Source organism: Haliotis rubra, unplaced genomic scaffold (genome assembly GCF_003918875.1).
Source record: "Haliotis rubra isolate DU_JTF1 unplaced genomic scaffold, ASM391887v1 Scf1380, whole genome shotgun sequence".
NCBI lineage: Eukaryota > Metazoa > Mollusca > Gastropoda > Lepetellida > Haliotidae > Haliotis > Haliotis rubra.
In genome coordinates this window covers 7,953-23,894 of record NW_025765315.1, presented here as the reverse complement: position 1 = coordinate 23,894, position 15,942 = coordinate 7,953, and the positions used below count along the sequence as shown (strand labels likewise).

At 48.8% G+C, this 15,942-nt stretch overlaps 1 protein-coding gene across 1 annotated transcript; it reads right to left on the bottom strand.

Moving 5' to 3' along the window:
• Nucleotides 1-354: 354 nt before the first annotated feature.
• LOC124268451 (leucine-rich repeat extensin-like protein 5) lies at nt 355-13,654 on the bottom strand. Its single transcript, XM_046703411.1, has 2 exons — nt 13,512-13,654; nt 355-1,411 (listed from the first exon to the last, which is right to left on the bottom strand). Exons 1-2 carry the CDS (start codon nt 13,652-13,654, stop codon nt 355-357), a joined length of 1,200 nt encoding a protein of 399 aa, XP_046559367.1.
• Nucleotides 13,655-15,942: the final 2,288 nt, after the last annotated feature.

Genomic DNA, 15,942 nt, shown 5'->3' with positions numbered 1-15,942 from the left:
CGCACACACACACACACACACACACACACACACACGATCCACCTATGAATCTGCTCCCGATCTTGTTGGGATACTGAATACCATCAGTGATGACACCGTCATGTTCACGGGGTCAGTAAACGGGAGCATTGAGGTTAACGGTGGATGATTATGGGCATGGGTGGATGTTTGTTGGCATGGGTGGATGTTTGTTGGCATGGGTGGATGATTGTGGGCATGGGTGGATGATTGTGGGCAAGGGTGGATGATTGTGGGCATGGGTTGAGGATTGCGGGCAAGGGTGGATGATTGTGGGTAAGGGTGGACAATTGTGGGCAAAGGTGGAGGATTGTGGGCAGGGGTGGAGGACCAGGTTCAGGGTGGACAATTGTGGGCAAGGGGTGGAGGGTTGTGGGCAAGGGGTGGAAGACCAGGTTCAAGGTGGACGATTGTGGGCAAGGGGTGGAGGGTTGTGGGCAAGGGGTGGAAGACCAGGTTCAAGGTGGACGATTGTGGGCAAGGTGTGGAGGGTTGTGGGCAAGGGGTGGAGGACCAGGTTGAAGGTGGACGATTGTGGGCAAGGGTAGGAGGGTTGTGGGCGAGGGGTGGAGGACCAGGTTCAAGGTGGAGGATTGTGGGCAAGGGGTAGGAGTCTTGTGAGCAAGGGGTGGAGGATTGTGGGCAAGGGTGGAGGATTGTGGGCAAGGGGTGGAGGATTGTGGGCAGGGGTGGAGGAGTTGTGGGCAGGGGTGGAGGACCAGGTTCAAGGTGGACGATTGTGGGCAAGGGTGGAAGACCAGGTTCAAGGTGGACGATTGTGGGCAAGGGATGGAGGGTTGTGGGCAAGGGTTGGAAGACCAGGTTCAAGGTGGACGATTGTGGGCAAGGTGTGGAGGGTTGTGGGCAAGGGGTGGAGGACCAGGTTGAGGGTTGACGGTGTGTGCAAGGGTAGGAGGGTTGTGGGCGAGGGGTGGAGGACCAGGTGTTAGGTGGACGATTGTGGGCCAGGGGTGGAGGATTGTGGGCAAGGGTGGAGGATTGTGGGCAGAGTGGAGGACCAGGTTCAAGGGGTGGAGGATTGTGGGCAAGGGGTGGAGGATTGTGGGCAAGGGGTGGAAGACCAGGTTCAAGGTGGACGATTGTGGGCAAGGGGTGGAGGATTGTGGGCAAGGGAGGAGGACCAGGTTCAAGGGGACGATTGTGGGCAAGGGTGGAGGATTGTGGGCAACGGCCGGAGGACCAGGTTTTAGGTGACGATTGTGGGCAAGTGGGTGGAGGGTTGTGGGCAAGGGGTGGAGGACCAGGTTCAAGGTGGACGATTGTAGGCAAGGGTAGAAGGTCTTGTGAGCAAGCGGGTGGAAGACCAGGTTCAAGGTGGACGATTGTGGGCAAGGCTGCACCTATCAATATTCCAGCTATATGGCTGTGGTCTCTAAATAATCAACAAGTATGAGCATCGATGCTACGCAGTTGAGACGTCGATGACATGTGTCAACCGAATATCAGCGAGCCTGGATAACCCGATCCCGTTTGTCGCCTCTTTCGACAAGCAGGGTTGCTGAAGACCAATTCTGAACCGGATCTTCGACGGGTCGGGAATGGTTTGAAGACTGATGGAAGAGGATGCACTTTAGCGATAGTGGTTTGGAGGGAGGGGTAAGCAATTTTAATTCCGTTTGGGAGTAGAATATACTTAAACTAGCGATTTGTTTTAATATTTCTGAGCAATATCGTGCGTGGATGTCTGCCGGAATAGTCAATTGCTGACTATCGCTACGCTTCCGATGAAGATAAGTTCTTCACCCCGACACCAGTTAAACCGATGGCCCCTGCTGACCCGGATTTAACAACTGAAATCACGAACTCAATATTGTTTAATATCACCTCGTGGAATACCGAGCTGTATATTTTCCCGACATGCGACACCGCAAAGCCTTCACCAATATTCAACAATTTGGTGTCGGGCCTGTTATTAAAGCTGTATTGCGATAGCACGATACCGAGTTGGGATCTTGGTTCATTCATTTCAACGTAATGTCATATGGAATAGTTGAAATCAATTCATAGATCTGATGGTGAACGCAGTTGGTATCGATTTCGCCGTCAGAATGACGACGAAAATATCAACATGGGCTAAAGTCGATCGCATCACGAAGGGCGAATATCGAAGAATCCATCATAGAAGAAGATCGATGAAATAGTATACGAAGTTCGGGTCAGTTAGTGAAGATCGATTGAAGAGGGTATCAGCGAGCCGATCGGGTTATCGAAGCGTTATCGATTTAGCGAAGATCCGATGATTTAATATCACAGCGATCATCATCGAAGAAGAAGAAGTCGATGGGGAAGATGACGCAGCGCCACAGACATTTGATATTTGTTTACCCACGAAGTCATCATTATCTATTTTGCCACCCGCGATGATGAGGTCATCATGGCTTTGTTTAAATTGATTAGCGGCTTTGGTGTTTCTAACTCCGTACGGTCAACACGTTTCAGTTTCAGTTTAATGTCATTCCTGGTTCAACCGACAGGCCAACATTCATCGCTTTGCTTAACTCGCAGTTCAATATTCGATAGTCAATATTTTACGGTTTTTTGTGGAAGTTACCAGTGATGTAGGTCGATATTTCGTATTTTGGTCCCCGATAGCCATGGCTTTGTTTAATCATGACGGCGTCACGCCTTTGTTTACCAGATGACGCAGCCCACCACTTCATAACCCCGTAGGGTCGCAGCCACGTATCATCTAACGCTTTGGTTTTACCAGAGTGATGTTCACGATAATACGGCTTTGGTTTAACCCCTGTTCAATACTTTACCAGATGACGTATCATCAATTTCTGGTTTCAACTCGAGCGACGGCACACAGATCATCGCCTTTGCCTAACCCGTATAAAGACAGAGTTAATATTCGGCCTTATATTTCGAAGAAGCCGATATTACCTTCCGTCATATTCATAACTTCGACGAAAGAAAAGTGAAGGTGACACAACATCCGCGCGCACAATACGCTATTCGATGTTCGCTGCGTTAACAGATCTTCTATCTTCATTGCCAATTCGCACATTCAGCGGTAGCGTATATGACCGTAACACCACGATCTGGTTAACGACGAAGTGTATCAGGATCGGCCGATCGATAACATGATTGATCGGATCGTTCAATCGTTTCACAAGAATCGTCCAATAATACCGAACATTGCCGGTTGCCAAACAACGAAACAAAAATTCAACCTCGATAAAGTCACCATAACATTGATACGATGATTTCAAAGAGCGTCATAAAGGACCAAAGTCAGCGGCAACATCTGGAGTTCAGGCACCTCGAAATATCGAATGTAACCTTCGGCCAAGCCGATAATGGAGCGTTAACGTATGCCGCATCGTCGTTAGCGATCACGACCGAAAGGGTTTGTTTTCGCGTATCAAACCTTCAAGTCATGTCACTCGAATTGCCAGCCATACTAACGGAAATAATTTTGTTCACTTCATAATCTATCAGGGTTTCGTTGAACATTGGTACATCTTACACGCGCATAATTTGCTGAAAGATTTCGTCACGAACTGGCATCAATTTGTTGCCTAAACATGGTCAATCATCCATCAATCGATTGACGATGAAATATCAATCATTAGTTCATTAAGAAATAGCGGGACAGCAATCAATTCATCACTTTAAAGAAGATTCAAGAAAAAGATATACTTCCAGTTGTCAACCACGTACTTCATCGACCGCCGCGAATCATTGATTGATAAAGCTCCATTCATTCCAACCGGTTTTGGCTGATTTCGCACGAATCTTCACTTCGATTCAGATTGATTGATGCCTTCACTCGACCTGGTTTTATCGAGTATTTGATCGTCAGCTTCCATATTTCGACATACGAATAATGGTTGCTATCGATAAGCAATAAAGCGTCCATTTTATCGATGGGCGGCATTAGTGATGCCATGATTACCAGTATCACGCAGTCATCCCACGAGAGTTGAGAGGTCTATTAATAATCGATAAATATATCATAAAAACATTACCTCGAATTAAAGCACCAAAACCCTTTATAGCCGTTATCAACATGTTGGACGATAGCACCAGACGTTGCTTCATCGACAGCCGGCCGATTTAACCGACGAGGGTATGCATACGATTTCGAAGATCAAGAGTCGAAACATGACATATCACATTGCTCGATAATTCGCTGTCGTATTCACAACAAATTCGTCAATGATCGACCCCTGCTTAAAAACAAAATCGAATGCCAAATTAAAGTTTTACGAGAAAGACGTCATCGTATCCAGTATGACGGGGATCAACGCTAAAGTCACATCAATCAGTCGATCACTAAACCAACAGACCAGACGGAGCTCGAACCAGTTGGGGCGACGCATGATGCTGCCGGATGACGCGCCTGGCAGTTGATTCCCAGGACTTCAGTTCCACCATCAGATACATGTGATTATCTAGTTGTTCAACCAAGCAGAAATCGAAAATTCGGGGCACCCCGATGTCATCGGGGTAATAATTCATTAATAACGGATTGCCGCCAGATAGATCACATCGCCCCCATTATTATTGTCAGCAGTCGCAAAGAGTGAGGAATTAAGGGGTGCGGCATGTAGTAGATGCAAGTTGCCGTGGAATGCTAAGTTTATCACGCCCATTCGAGATGACGCAATAAGCCGTAAAGCCATGACATCCGAAAAGAAAAAACACATGTGGAGCAATGGACGCAAAGAGGTTCAACGCGGGTTAACGGTTGGAAGACGGGTCCAGAGATGATATCGCTACGTGGATTCGCATAACGATCGGCCGCTGAAGAACGAAGTCGGGGCGTAATCGACATAGCGAATCCAGCAAAGAGACAGACGGGTGAACGCATCAGGGTCTGTTAAGACAGACGGGTTATATGCAAAGAACGGTTGAAGACGCAGATGACACGTACTGAGGCGGTCTGTGGGCAAATACGGTTGAAGACGAACGATGCAATAGACACGAAGACGTGAATATGGCATGTAGTAGGAAGACGTAATGGACAGTAAAGGTCTGTTGGGGGCAGATGCACGGACATGCAGTTGAGCATCTGACGCACGAAGAATCATTGAAGACGGTTCAGATGCAATGGACATGCAAGAACGTTTGGCGGTTCAGCATTAACGGTTGAAAGACGGTTCAGTATCGCCGAAGAACGGTTGAAGACGTTCAGACAATGGACATGCAACGGTTATAAACACGGACAATAGTCGCCTGACGAGGTTCCCGAGGACAGTTACAAACGATGAAGATCGCCACCCGAAGCGTCGGGACAGCGTATTAAAGAACGCGCCGAAGACGGGTTCAGTAACACGTACAACGGCAAGTTGAAGCATACCTGTTGGGGAAGAGGTGACGCAATGAACATGCAGAACGACAGGCAGGCGTTAATAGAACGGGCCAGGCGCATGAAGTTAACGGTTGAGACGCAGATGCAATGGTCATGTAAAGAATCGGCAGGCGCGGTCTACGCGTATTGTTGTAAAGACGGTCTGACGCAATAGACATAACGGCGATAAGACGTGGCATATCAGGACGGGACAGGCTGGAGGATTGGAGACGTTCAGATGCAATGACATGTAAAGAAACAACTAGAGACGTCTGAGGGTATTACGTACAACGAAAGTTGGAGACGCGGGTTCGAGGGTGACGTTTCTCGATGCGCGAACGTCGCACGATGCGGCACCAGCCGGCATTTTCACCGGCGCCGATGCGGTTCGCGCTGGCGATCGTGCACCAACGCTGCATGAGCAACGGGGTTGAATGGGCCTCCCAGATGCATGACGCCCGAGTACGCATGATGCGTCTCTTGCGCATGATGCGCGAACAATGGCGACGGATGCCGCAACGCCACGTTCAAAGGCAACGATGAACGACGACCGATGACGGAATGGATCATAACGAATATGAATCATTTGATGAACCGACGATGGAATCATCAGCGAATCATCGACGCGTCCGAACGATGAACAACCGATAACAAAAGGACCAGCCATACCCATCGGCATGCGAACCAGCTGACAAACTGGATATGGTCATTAATGCAAAGAACGGAAGCCGAGATTGGTGGAACCGGATATTGATCGTGGTCCAGAGGCACGGCACCTGGCAGATTTGTCCAGTATAAAATCGGGCATTTAAATAACGGCGGGGAGGCGCAATTCCAGAGGGTAATTCGGGTTAATGGCGAAGAACGGAAACAGATATGGGTTAGAAGGAAATAGTTCGAAAGTTAGCGGTCCGAGGGAATGGGGCCGCAGTTAACGCTTGTATCAGGTCCGGATAAGCGTGATCAGTGGTGCCGAAGATCTAAGCCGACGTGGGCATTGACGTCTGACGTATCCGAGGTAATCGGGCACGGTTAGAAGCCTGGAGGCACGATCATAAGTTAACGTTTGAAGACGGTTCATCAAGGTTGAATGACCTGGGCGGGTGAAGACGGTCCGGTGGGTTAACGGCGGTCTAGAATGGGCTAATGGAATATCCAGTCGATGGTCCGCGTAACGCAAGGGTAACGGTTAGAGGCGTTAGAGTCGTACCGGGTCGATCGGTTGGCGAACGCGTCAGACGGTCCGAGTACGGTTACACGATTCGGGCAGGGAAGACGTCCAGGGCGACGGCGATCGCTGCCTATGTCGTTAATGTAATGCAGTTAAGACGGACACGCAAATCTTAAGTTATGGTTCAGTATCGTAATCTAACTGCAGTTGGTATTCCAGCACATGGAAAGTCAGACGCGGTCCGTGAGTAATCGCTACGCGCGGTTGGGGAGGGTCCAGTAATCCAGCCACGCACGGCATAATGAAACGACGCGTGGTGGTCCGGGGTTACGCAGTCGAGGGTCGCTACACTGGGCAGAAATCCAGAGGTAACGCTACGCAAAATAAACCGTCAGAGTGCGGTCCTACGCAAATAAGCAGCACAGATTCGGAGCGCTGGGTCGACGATAAATATCCGGTTGGCGGGTCTTATGGAACGGCGTGAGACGGGTCCAGAAGTACCTGGGTTCGTCGTTAAGAAGACGGCTCCGGAGTTTGTGTTGTTCCAGTTGGAAGACGCGAACAATAGTATCACGTAACGGTTGGACAGACGCAAACATCGACGCAAAGTTGAACGTCGACGTATCCGAGGTGACGGGCGTTGAAGACGCATTGAGCGTGAAGTCGACGGTTCCAGACGCATGACTGGCGGTTGATGATTCGTCTGACGCACAGATCGAGAAGAATCCGTCGGGAAGACGGTCCATCAGTATCAACGGATCGTTCCGTTAAATCCATTGAAGACGCGTCCGACGCGCAAATATCCGTTTATTCGTCTGCATCGCAACAACGTTCCGGACGGCCCCGTCCAACGCTATTAATCGGCCCGGAGCAGACGCTACGCCAGAGCGCGGTCCGGAGTAACGGCACGCCAACCCGTCAGTCAAGTCCGGGGCACGGTCAAAGCCATCCAGCGATATCCGGAGGCACGATGCGAAGAACGTCATTATCTGTCCGACGCACGGCGATGACGATAAGGATGGTTCAGAGGTTCGAAGAAGGTGAAGACGCGACGGGCTACGTACAACGCTCGACATCTTGTCCGCGGCGCAAAGGTCGGTTACACGCAACAGTCAGTGTTCGGAAGGTCTAAGTCAGAAGATCCGGAGCGTTTAACGCAACACGCAGTTGAAGCCTGAAGACGGTCCGGCTACACGACGGCAGAAGATGGTTCGACGTTACGTGGTGATTTATTATCGGTTTGAAATGGCACCAGCAAGGGACGGCGTCTGAATGGGTTAATAACGGTGTTGAATTTCGGAGATCGAAGCCAGATTCGAGCACGGCAGCGGTATCGGCGAATACATCTGGCTCAGGTGACGCTAACCATTGGTGGAAGATGTGGGTTTGCGTGAAGATTTAACGAATCTATCGAAGATCGGTTTACCGATCATATTAACGGTTGGACGGTTCAGGAGTAACATGCAGGAATCTGTTTGGACGAAGGTGACGCAACGGACGATGCAGTTATTATGGTCTGGAGGTAGGGTTGTAAACGCAGCAGGAGTGGTCGGGTTCCAGCAGGAGAGGGCAGACGCAGGATCACGGTTAGTCTGTTAGAGATCGGTTCAGTAATGGCCGGTTGACCTGAACGGCAGAAGGTGCAATGACAATAATGTCAGGATAACAGGCGCCGAATATATCGATTACCTAAAACGAAAAATTTCAATAACAATTCGTAGGTGCTCGGGAACGATACCGGCCAGTCTCTGCTCGCGGGCCAGTATCCGAAGAAACAAGATTATCAAATCCTAACCAGACGCTCCACGCACTGTGCTACGTAAGCCTTCTGTCATATCCAGCGCCGACAATTCAACGCATTCGAATGCCCGACTGGCATGATCTCCTCACGCATTTATCGTCGGGTTAAAGCGTCGACGTACTGGCGGACCGTACAGGTTCCGCGATCACGTGGTTCGACGTAACGACGACCAATCGGCGACGCGGCTGATCGAACGACGCGATCGATGCAAATAAATTAAGCCTGACCGCGGATGCACGATGCAAAATAACCGGAGACGCAGCACGCTGCGTCTGACGGATCACGCAATTTAACGGTTAGAGATTTAATCCGGGTAGCTATAAAAGCCATCGACGCACGGCCTATACGCAGTTAACGCAATTAAGACGGTCTCGAGGCATCGGGGACAATGCGGTGAATATGCAGAACATCGTCGCTGATTTCGTCGATTACTGGAGGCGATCGACGTCAAAAAGACAGAGATGATCATCACATTAAGCATAACGATTCAAACAAAAATTTGATCAACGACACTCAGGAATGAACCGAACGATGATGGCGACGTCTTCGCCGTAAGTCAGTTGTTTGCTGGTCAAAATAGACCTGAAGAAATGATGCGAACCCGTCATTGATTAAACTCCTCGAACCGGGTGACGTCAATTATCTCCTCAGTTACGTGGCCTTCTTTATCAGACCAGCGCTGATCAATGCAATGCAGCCTGGAATAAAATCAGCCGCGGACTTCAACTCGAACTGCGTTTAACACGACTGTTTACAAGCTCCAAGCTTCTGATTGCCGGGTTAAAAGTCAACGCATGTCAAGTGGCAAAAGCTTCAGGCAACAGGTTATCGAGGCTATCCACGCTCGCCAACGCATTGCACCGAAATCACCATTGCATATGCCCCAACTGACAGCCCACCTTTGATGACAGAAAGCCGCAACCGGTTACCCAGGCGGCAACGGTGATTGTCACCGAACAATACCGACCAACCCCGCTAAACGGCACCCGACTGCACCGCCACCGGTCGAATCGGCCAGACGGCTGACTTTCATGCCGGCGACAGCGCCCGACTCGAGAAGCCCCGACGCCGTGACGACCCAACCCAACGCCAGCATCCGGGTATTCCCCTTTATCGATGCGGCAATCCGGGGTGACGCAAGTTCATTGGCTGACCGACTCAAATGGCATCGGTGCGGTTCACAAGTCATTGCCCGTGACTGTCACCGAGACGAGGTGGTCAGTATATATGCGTTCTCAACAAAGCCGCATCGATTGGTCACATCAGGTCCGGCGAACACAACGATCATTGAACAATATGATCCTCTTTGAGTTCGCGAAATCCGTTATTTACGTACACAGCGACTAAGCTCACTTCAGTTCGTTGGTCAACGCACAATTCAAACGACGCGGCATAAAACCAGTAAGCAGCGGAATCTTTCAACACTCGGTCAATGAATCACTGAACTTCGGGATCACCAAACGCAATCAATGTCAAACGATTACGCATCACATTCCCTCCTCGCGGGCCCAGCCAGTTCAAATCGCGTTACGGTTCAGGCACGCACTTCCTGACCGGCTCAAGCAAGTGCCACCGCCAGTCAAAACGTCACCCAACGTCCGACAATATGTTTCAGGGGGCTACAGTAAATATACAGTGTTTCTTCCTCACATTTTACTGATGAGATTAGTCAGCATTTTAAATTGGACAGCATACAGAAATAATAAACAATTTTCAAAGTACTTTAGATATGAACCAAGAATCATTATATAATGCCTAATTCTCATTTGTTCAAGAACACACACATACCTCATTTAGATTCAGAGGGCAAAGTTTATTCATGTTTCCAAATGACTGCACTTTCTATGGAGGATTTGCATCACGTCCCAGGAAAAAGATCTGGTGTTTATTACTTGCATATACGCCTAATTTTACTTCAGCTTGTTGGAGTATTGCTACCAATCATCAATTAGGTGGTGTGAGTGTTGGGGAATTTCAGAGCACTCTGTATATTTTGTATATTTGAAGCATATTTATGAGACATTAGGTAGTAGTGTTATGGCTGCTGTATGTAGTCCGGGTGTTTCCTTTGTTTTCCTAGCCTAGATGTGACCTAAGATGCTTTTACTACTTAGTAGTCACAGAGGTGTCACAGCTAGTCTTGTTATAATTATGCCTGTTTGAAATTTGTATTGCACTTGGAGGGGAGAATGTAATGCACTTAATCATCTCATTTGACATTGATTGCAATTTTGAAGTGATCCAAAGTTCAATATTCATTGTAAGTGTTAGAAAAGATTCCCTTTAAACCTGGTTTATTTCCTCCCTGGAATGTTTGATGTACAACGTTGTGTGACAAGTAAACAAATCATATGTACATATCTGTTCCTGAATAAAGGAATCATATATTGGTATAAATAGTGTTGTGTTCACTTAGTTGAAAACCTGAGAGTCTTGTTAATGTTGAAATGCATCTGGTGACACAAGTGGGGAATTCTGTGCCTGTATACCAGTAGACCACCCCATCTGGTGAGAGAAGGTTGGTACTCGAATCCACAAGGCCATGGGTGAAAATGGCCTTATTTGTTATGACCACACAATGCCATTTAGAAAGTGGTCAAATGTAACGTGTTATTTTTTGGATTACACTTTATCAGTAAAGTACAGATTCTACTACTTTTGTTAGGTTGAGTCCCATCTGGCATCCGGAACTCTCAAGAGTCAGGCACCTATCAATCAATCAGCACACAAAGTCAGCCATCTAACCCATTCAGCCAGTGCGGGAGAGTGGGGCAATTAGGTGCCTGACTTTGAGGGTGTGGGGTTGAGACCTCGAATGTGACTCAACCAAACAAAAATACAGAATCTGTCCTGGTACTTTGTTGTTACCCTCTCTGATGCTCAGCATTAAGGGGATTGCAGCTCCCTGTCAGAATCACTGAGTGGGTTATCCAGTTGAACTTCTCTCCTAGTAGTGAAGTTCAGTGTGCTGGTAGATACGTCCAGGCTTGTATAAGTGCGTGAGGGTGCAAATAGAGCGTGATATATTGCGCCCTCCTCAGAATCAATGCCATATTTTCGCGCCACATTCCACTTAATACATTGCATTGTCAGTACCTTCGCCAACAATAGAAAGCCTTAGATACTGGCCTCGCTGGAAGTCATTGACTAAACACAGTTCAGGTTTAATGAAAATTCCACCAATACAGTTTATTCAAATACATTGCATTGTCAGCACTGGATACAATAGAAAACTACATACTGAAGTCATTGACGTCACAGTTCAGGTTTAATGAAAAATATTGATATAAAGGTTCACATATTTCTTCAAGTCTATTTTGGCTATACACGTGCTTCTCGGGCCCACAACGAAGAAGACGTCGCCAGTATCATGTTCCCGGGAGGACATTTGCACAAAATTGTGTTAGTCAATTTTGTTTTAAATTAATCGATATACTAAATATATTGGGCATCCATCTCCTGTCTTTGACATCCTTTGTCACACACCTCCAATGAAATCAGCAAAAGTCAAGGCAGCCTAGTCAATATTCCTACACCAATTCTCCTCACAATTGTCCAATACCTCAAGACCACGTCTCCAAACGTTCTTGCATGCACATTACCTCTCGACCACGTGTCCGACCGTTCTTGCACGTCCATTGCCTCCAGACAACGCCTTCTTGTATGCCCATTACCCCTAGACCACATCTCTAACCGTTCATGCATGTCCATCGCATCTAGACCACGTCTCCTGAACGTTCTTGCATGCCCATTGCATCTACACCACGTCTCCAACAGTTCTTGCATGTCCATTGCATCTACACCAGGTCTCCAGCCGTTCTTGCATGTCAATTGCATCTAGACCACTGTCTCCAAACGTTCGTGCATGTCCATTGCATCTAGCCCACGTCTCCTGCCGATCTTGCATGTCCATTGCATCTAGACCACGTCTCTAACTGTTCTTGTATGTCCATTGCATCTAGACCACGTCTCCAACCGTTCTTACATTCCACCAATACATTGCCTCCAACTGTCAGCACTGCCAACAATAGAAAACTGACGTCTCGCTGAAGTCATTGACTAAACACAGTTCAGGTTTAATGAAAATTCCACCACCTCTGTTTATTCAAATACATTGCATTGTCAGCACTGGATGCAATAGAAAACTACATACCCAGTCATTCTACGTCACAGTCTCAGGCCGTTCAATGAAAATGTTGCCCATAAAGATTCACATATTTCTTCAAGTCTATCTTGGCTATACATGTACTTCTGGCCCACAACTAAGAAGTCTTCGCCAGTATCACGTTCCCGGAGCACATTTCCAACTCGTTCTTTGTGTTAGTAAATTTTGTTTTAAATTAATCCTCGTATGGCTAATATAACCTATTATACGTCCTAACCGTTCTTGTATGTCCATTGCATCTACCCTACGTCTCCCTGCCGTTCGTGCATGCCCATTACATCTGTGACCACGTCTCCAGCCGTCCTCTAACCGTTCTTGACCACATGTCCATTGTATGCCCATTACCTCCCATGTCTCCTGCCATGTTTTTGCATGCCCATTACCGTTCCTGCATGTCACTCAAGACCACGTCTCCTGCCGTTTTTGTGTGCCCATTACCTCTAGACCACGTCTCCTGCCGTCCCCAACTCTAGACCACGTTCTTGTTTCTTGGTATGTCCATTGCATCTAGACTACGTCTCCAACCGTTCCTGCATGTCAATTACCTCTAGACCACGTCCCCAACCGTTCCTGCATGTCCATTCCTGCATCTAGCCCACGTCTCCTGCCGTTCTTCCACATGTCCATTGCATCTAGACTTCACGTCTCCTGCCGTTCTTACATGCCCATTACCTCTAAACCCACGTCTCCCGCCGTCTCCCGTTGCTTGCCCATTACCTCTCTAAACCCACGTCTCCGCCCATTACCTTCCTCAACCTGCATGCCCATTACCTCTATTACATCTCCTGCCGTCCGTGTAGTATGCCCATTATTATGACCACGTTTCCAACTGTTCTTGCATGTCCATTGCCTCCAGACCACAACTCTAACCGTTCTTGCATGCCCATAACCCCTGGTGAGACACGCCTCTAACCGTTCTTGCATGCCCATTACCTCTCAAGTCCCACACGTCTCCTGCCGTTCTTTGCACATGCCCATTACCTCTAAACTCCACGTCTCCCCACAATTCTAGCCGTCCTTTTTGCATGCCCATTACCTTGTGACCACATCTCCTGCCGTCCGTATGCCCATTACCTCTAGACCACGTCTCCAACCGTTCTTGTTGCCCATTGCCTCCAGACCACGTCTCCCTGCTTGCCTGTTCTTGTAGCCCCCGTCCATTGCCCATCCAGACCACATCTCTAACCGTTCTTGTATACCCATTACCTCTAGGACCACGTCTCCCCTGCCGTTCTTGTATGCCCATTACCTCCAGACCACAACTCTAACCGTTCTTGTATGCCCATTACCCCCAGACCACGCCTCTAACCGTTCTTGCATGCCCATTACCTCTAGACTACGTCTCTAACCGTTCTTGCATGCCCATTACCTCTAAAACCCACTGCCTCCCGCCGTTCTTGCATGCCCATTACCTCTAGACCACATCTCCTGCCGTCCGTGTATGCCCATTACCTCTAGACCACGTCTCCAAACGTTCTTGCATGTCCATTGCCTCCGGTGACCACAACTCTAACTGTTCTTTGCATGTCGATTGCATCCAGACCACTGCCTCTGACCGTTCTTGTATGCCCATTACCTCTAGACCACGTCTCTCCAAACGTTCTTGCCGTCCCATGCCCATTGCCTCTTAGACTACGTCTCTAACTGTTCTTGCATGCCCATTACCTCTAGACCACGTCTCCAAACGTTCTTGCATGAGCATTGCATCTAGACCATCTGTCTCAAACGTTCTTGCATGTCTATTGCATCTAGACTACTGTCACGTCCCAACCGTTCTTGCCATGCCCATTGCATCTAGACCACGTCTCCAACGTTCTTGCATGTCCTCTAAACCACGCGTCTCCAACCGTTCTTGTTACATGTGCATTACCGTTCTAGACTACGTATCTGCTCCACGTCTCCAACCGTTCTTGCATGTCTATTGCATCTAGACCACGTCTCCAACCGTTCTTGCCATGTCCATTGCATCTGTGACCACGTCTCCAACCGTTCTTGCTGTGCCCATGACCTCTAAACCTACCTCTTCTTGCATGACCTCTAGACTACGTCTCCAACCGTTCTTGCATTGCCCATTACCTCTAGACCACTGACCCAACCGTTCTCCCCATTACCTCTTAAACCTAGAATGTCTCCCCGTCCTTGCATGCCGTTCTTGCATGTCTCCGTGTTGCATCTAGACCACGTCTCCAACCGTTCTTGCATTGCCTCTCCAGACCCACGTCTATTGCATGCCCATCTAGACCCTATAACTGTCTCCAACCGTTCTTAGACTACTGCCCTGTGCCCCATTACCTCTAGACCACGTGTCTCCAGCCGTCCTGCATGCCCTCACCTTCAGACCACATCTCCTCCCGCCATACCCATTACCTCTAGACCACGCCCGCCGTTCTTGCTTGCCCATTACCTCTAAACCTACGTCTCCAGCCGTCCTTGCATGCCCATTACCTCTAGACCACATCTCCTGCCGTCCGTGTATGCCCATTACCTCTAGACCACGCCCCAACTGTTCTTGCATGTCCATTGCCTCCAGACTACAACTCTAACTCGTTCTTGCATGCCCATTACCCCCAGACCACGCCTCTAACCGTTCTTGCATGCCCATTACCTCTAGACCACGTCTCCTGCCGTTCTTGCTTTGCCCTTGCCCATTACCTCTAAACGTCTCCACGTCTCCCAGCCGTCCTTGCATGCCCATTACCTCTAGGACCACGTCTCCTGCCGTCCGTGCATGCCCATTACCTCTCGGACTAGACCAGACCACGTTTCCCAACCGTTCTTGCATGTCCATTGCCTCCAGACCACACTCTAAGCCGTTCTTGCATGCCCATTACCCCCAGACCACGACTCCAACGTTCTTTGTATGTGCATTACTCTAGACCAACCAAAACGTTCTTGCATGGTGTTCCATTACCTCTAGACCACACTCACCTCCCCAACCGTTCTTGCATGTTCATGTATCTAGACATTACCTCTTGCATGTCCATTGCACTAGACTAAACCGTTCTTGCATGTCCATTGCATCTAGACCCACGTCTCCCGCCGTTCTTGCATGCTCATTACCTTGTGACCTCTCCAACCGTTCTTGCATGACCCATACTTAGACCACGTTCCAACCGTTCTTGCATGCTCCATTACCTCTAGACCACGTCTCCAACCGTTCTTGCTTGCATGCCCATTACCTCTAAACCCACGTCTCCCCCCGTCCTTGCATGCCCATTACCTCTAGACCACATCTCCTGCCGTCCGTGTATGCCCATTACCTCTAGACCACGCCTCCAACCGTTCTTGCATGTCCATTGCCTCCAGACCACAACTCTAACCGTTCTTGCATGCCCATTACCCTCCAGACCACGCCTCTAACCATTACCCTAGACTACATCTCTGCCGTTCTTGTATGCCCATTACCTCTAGACCATTGCCTCCAACCGTTCTTGCATATGCCCATTACCTCTAAAACCCCTGTGACG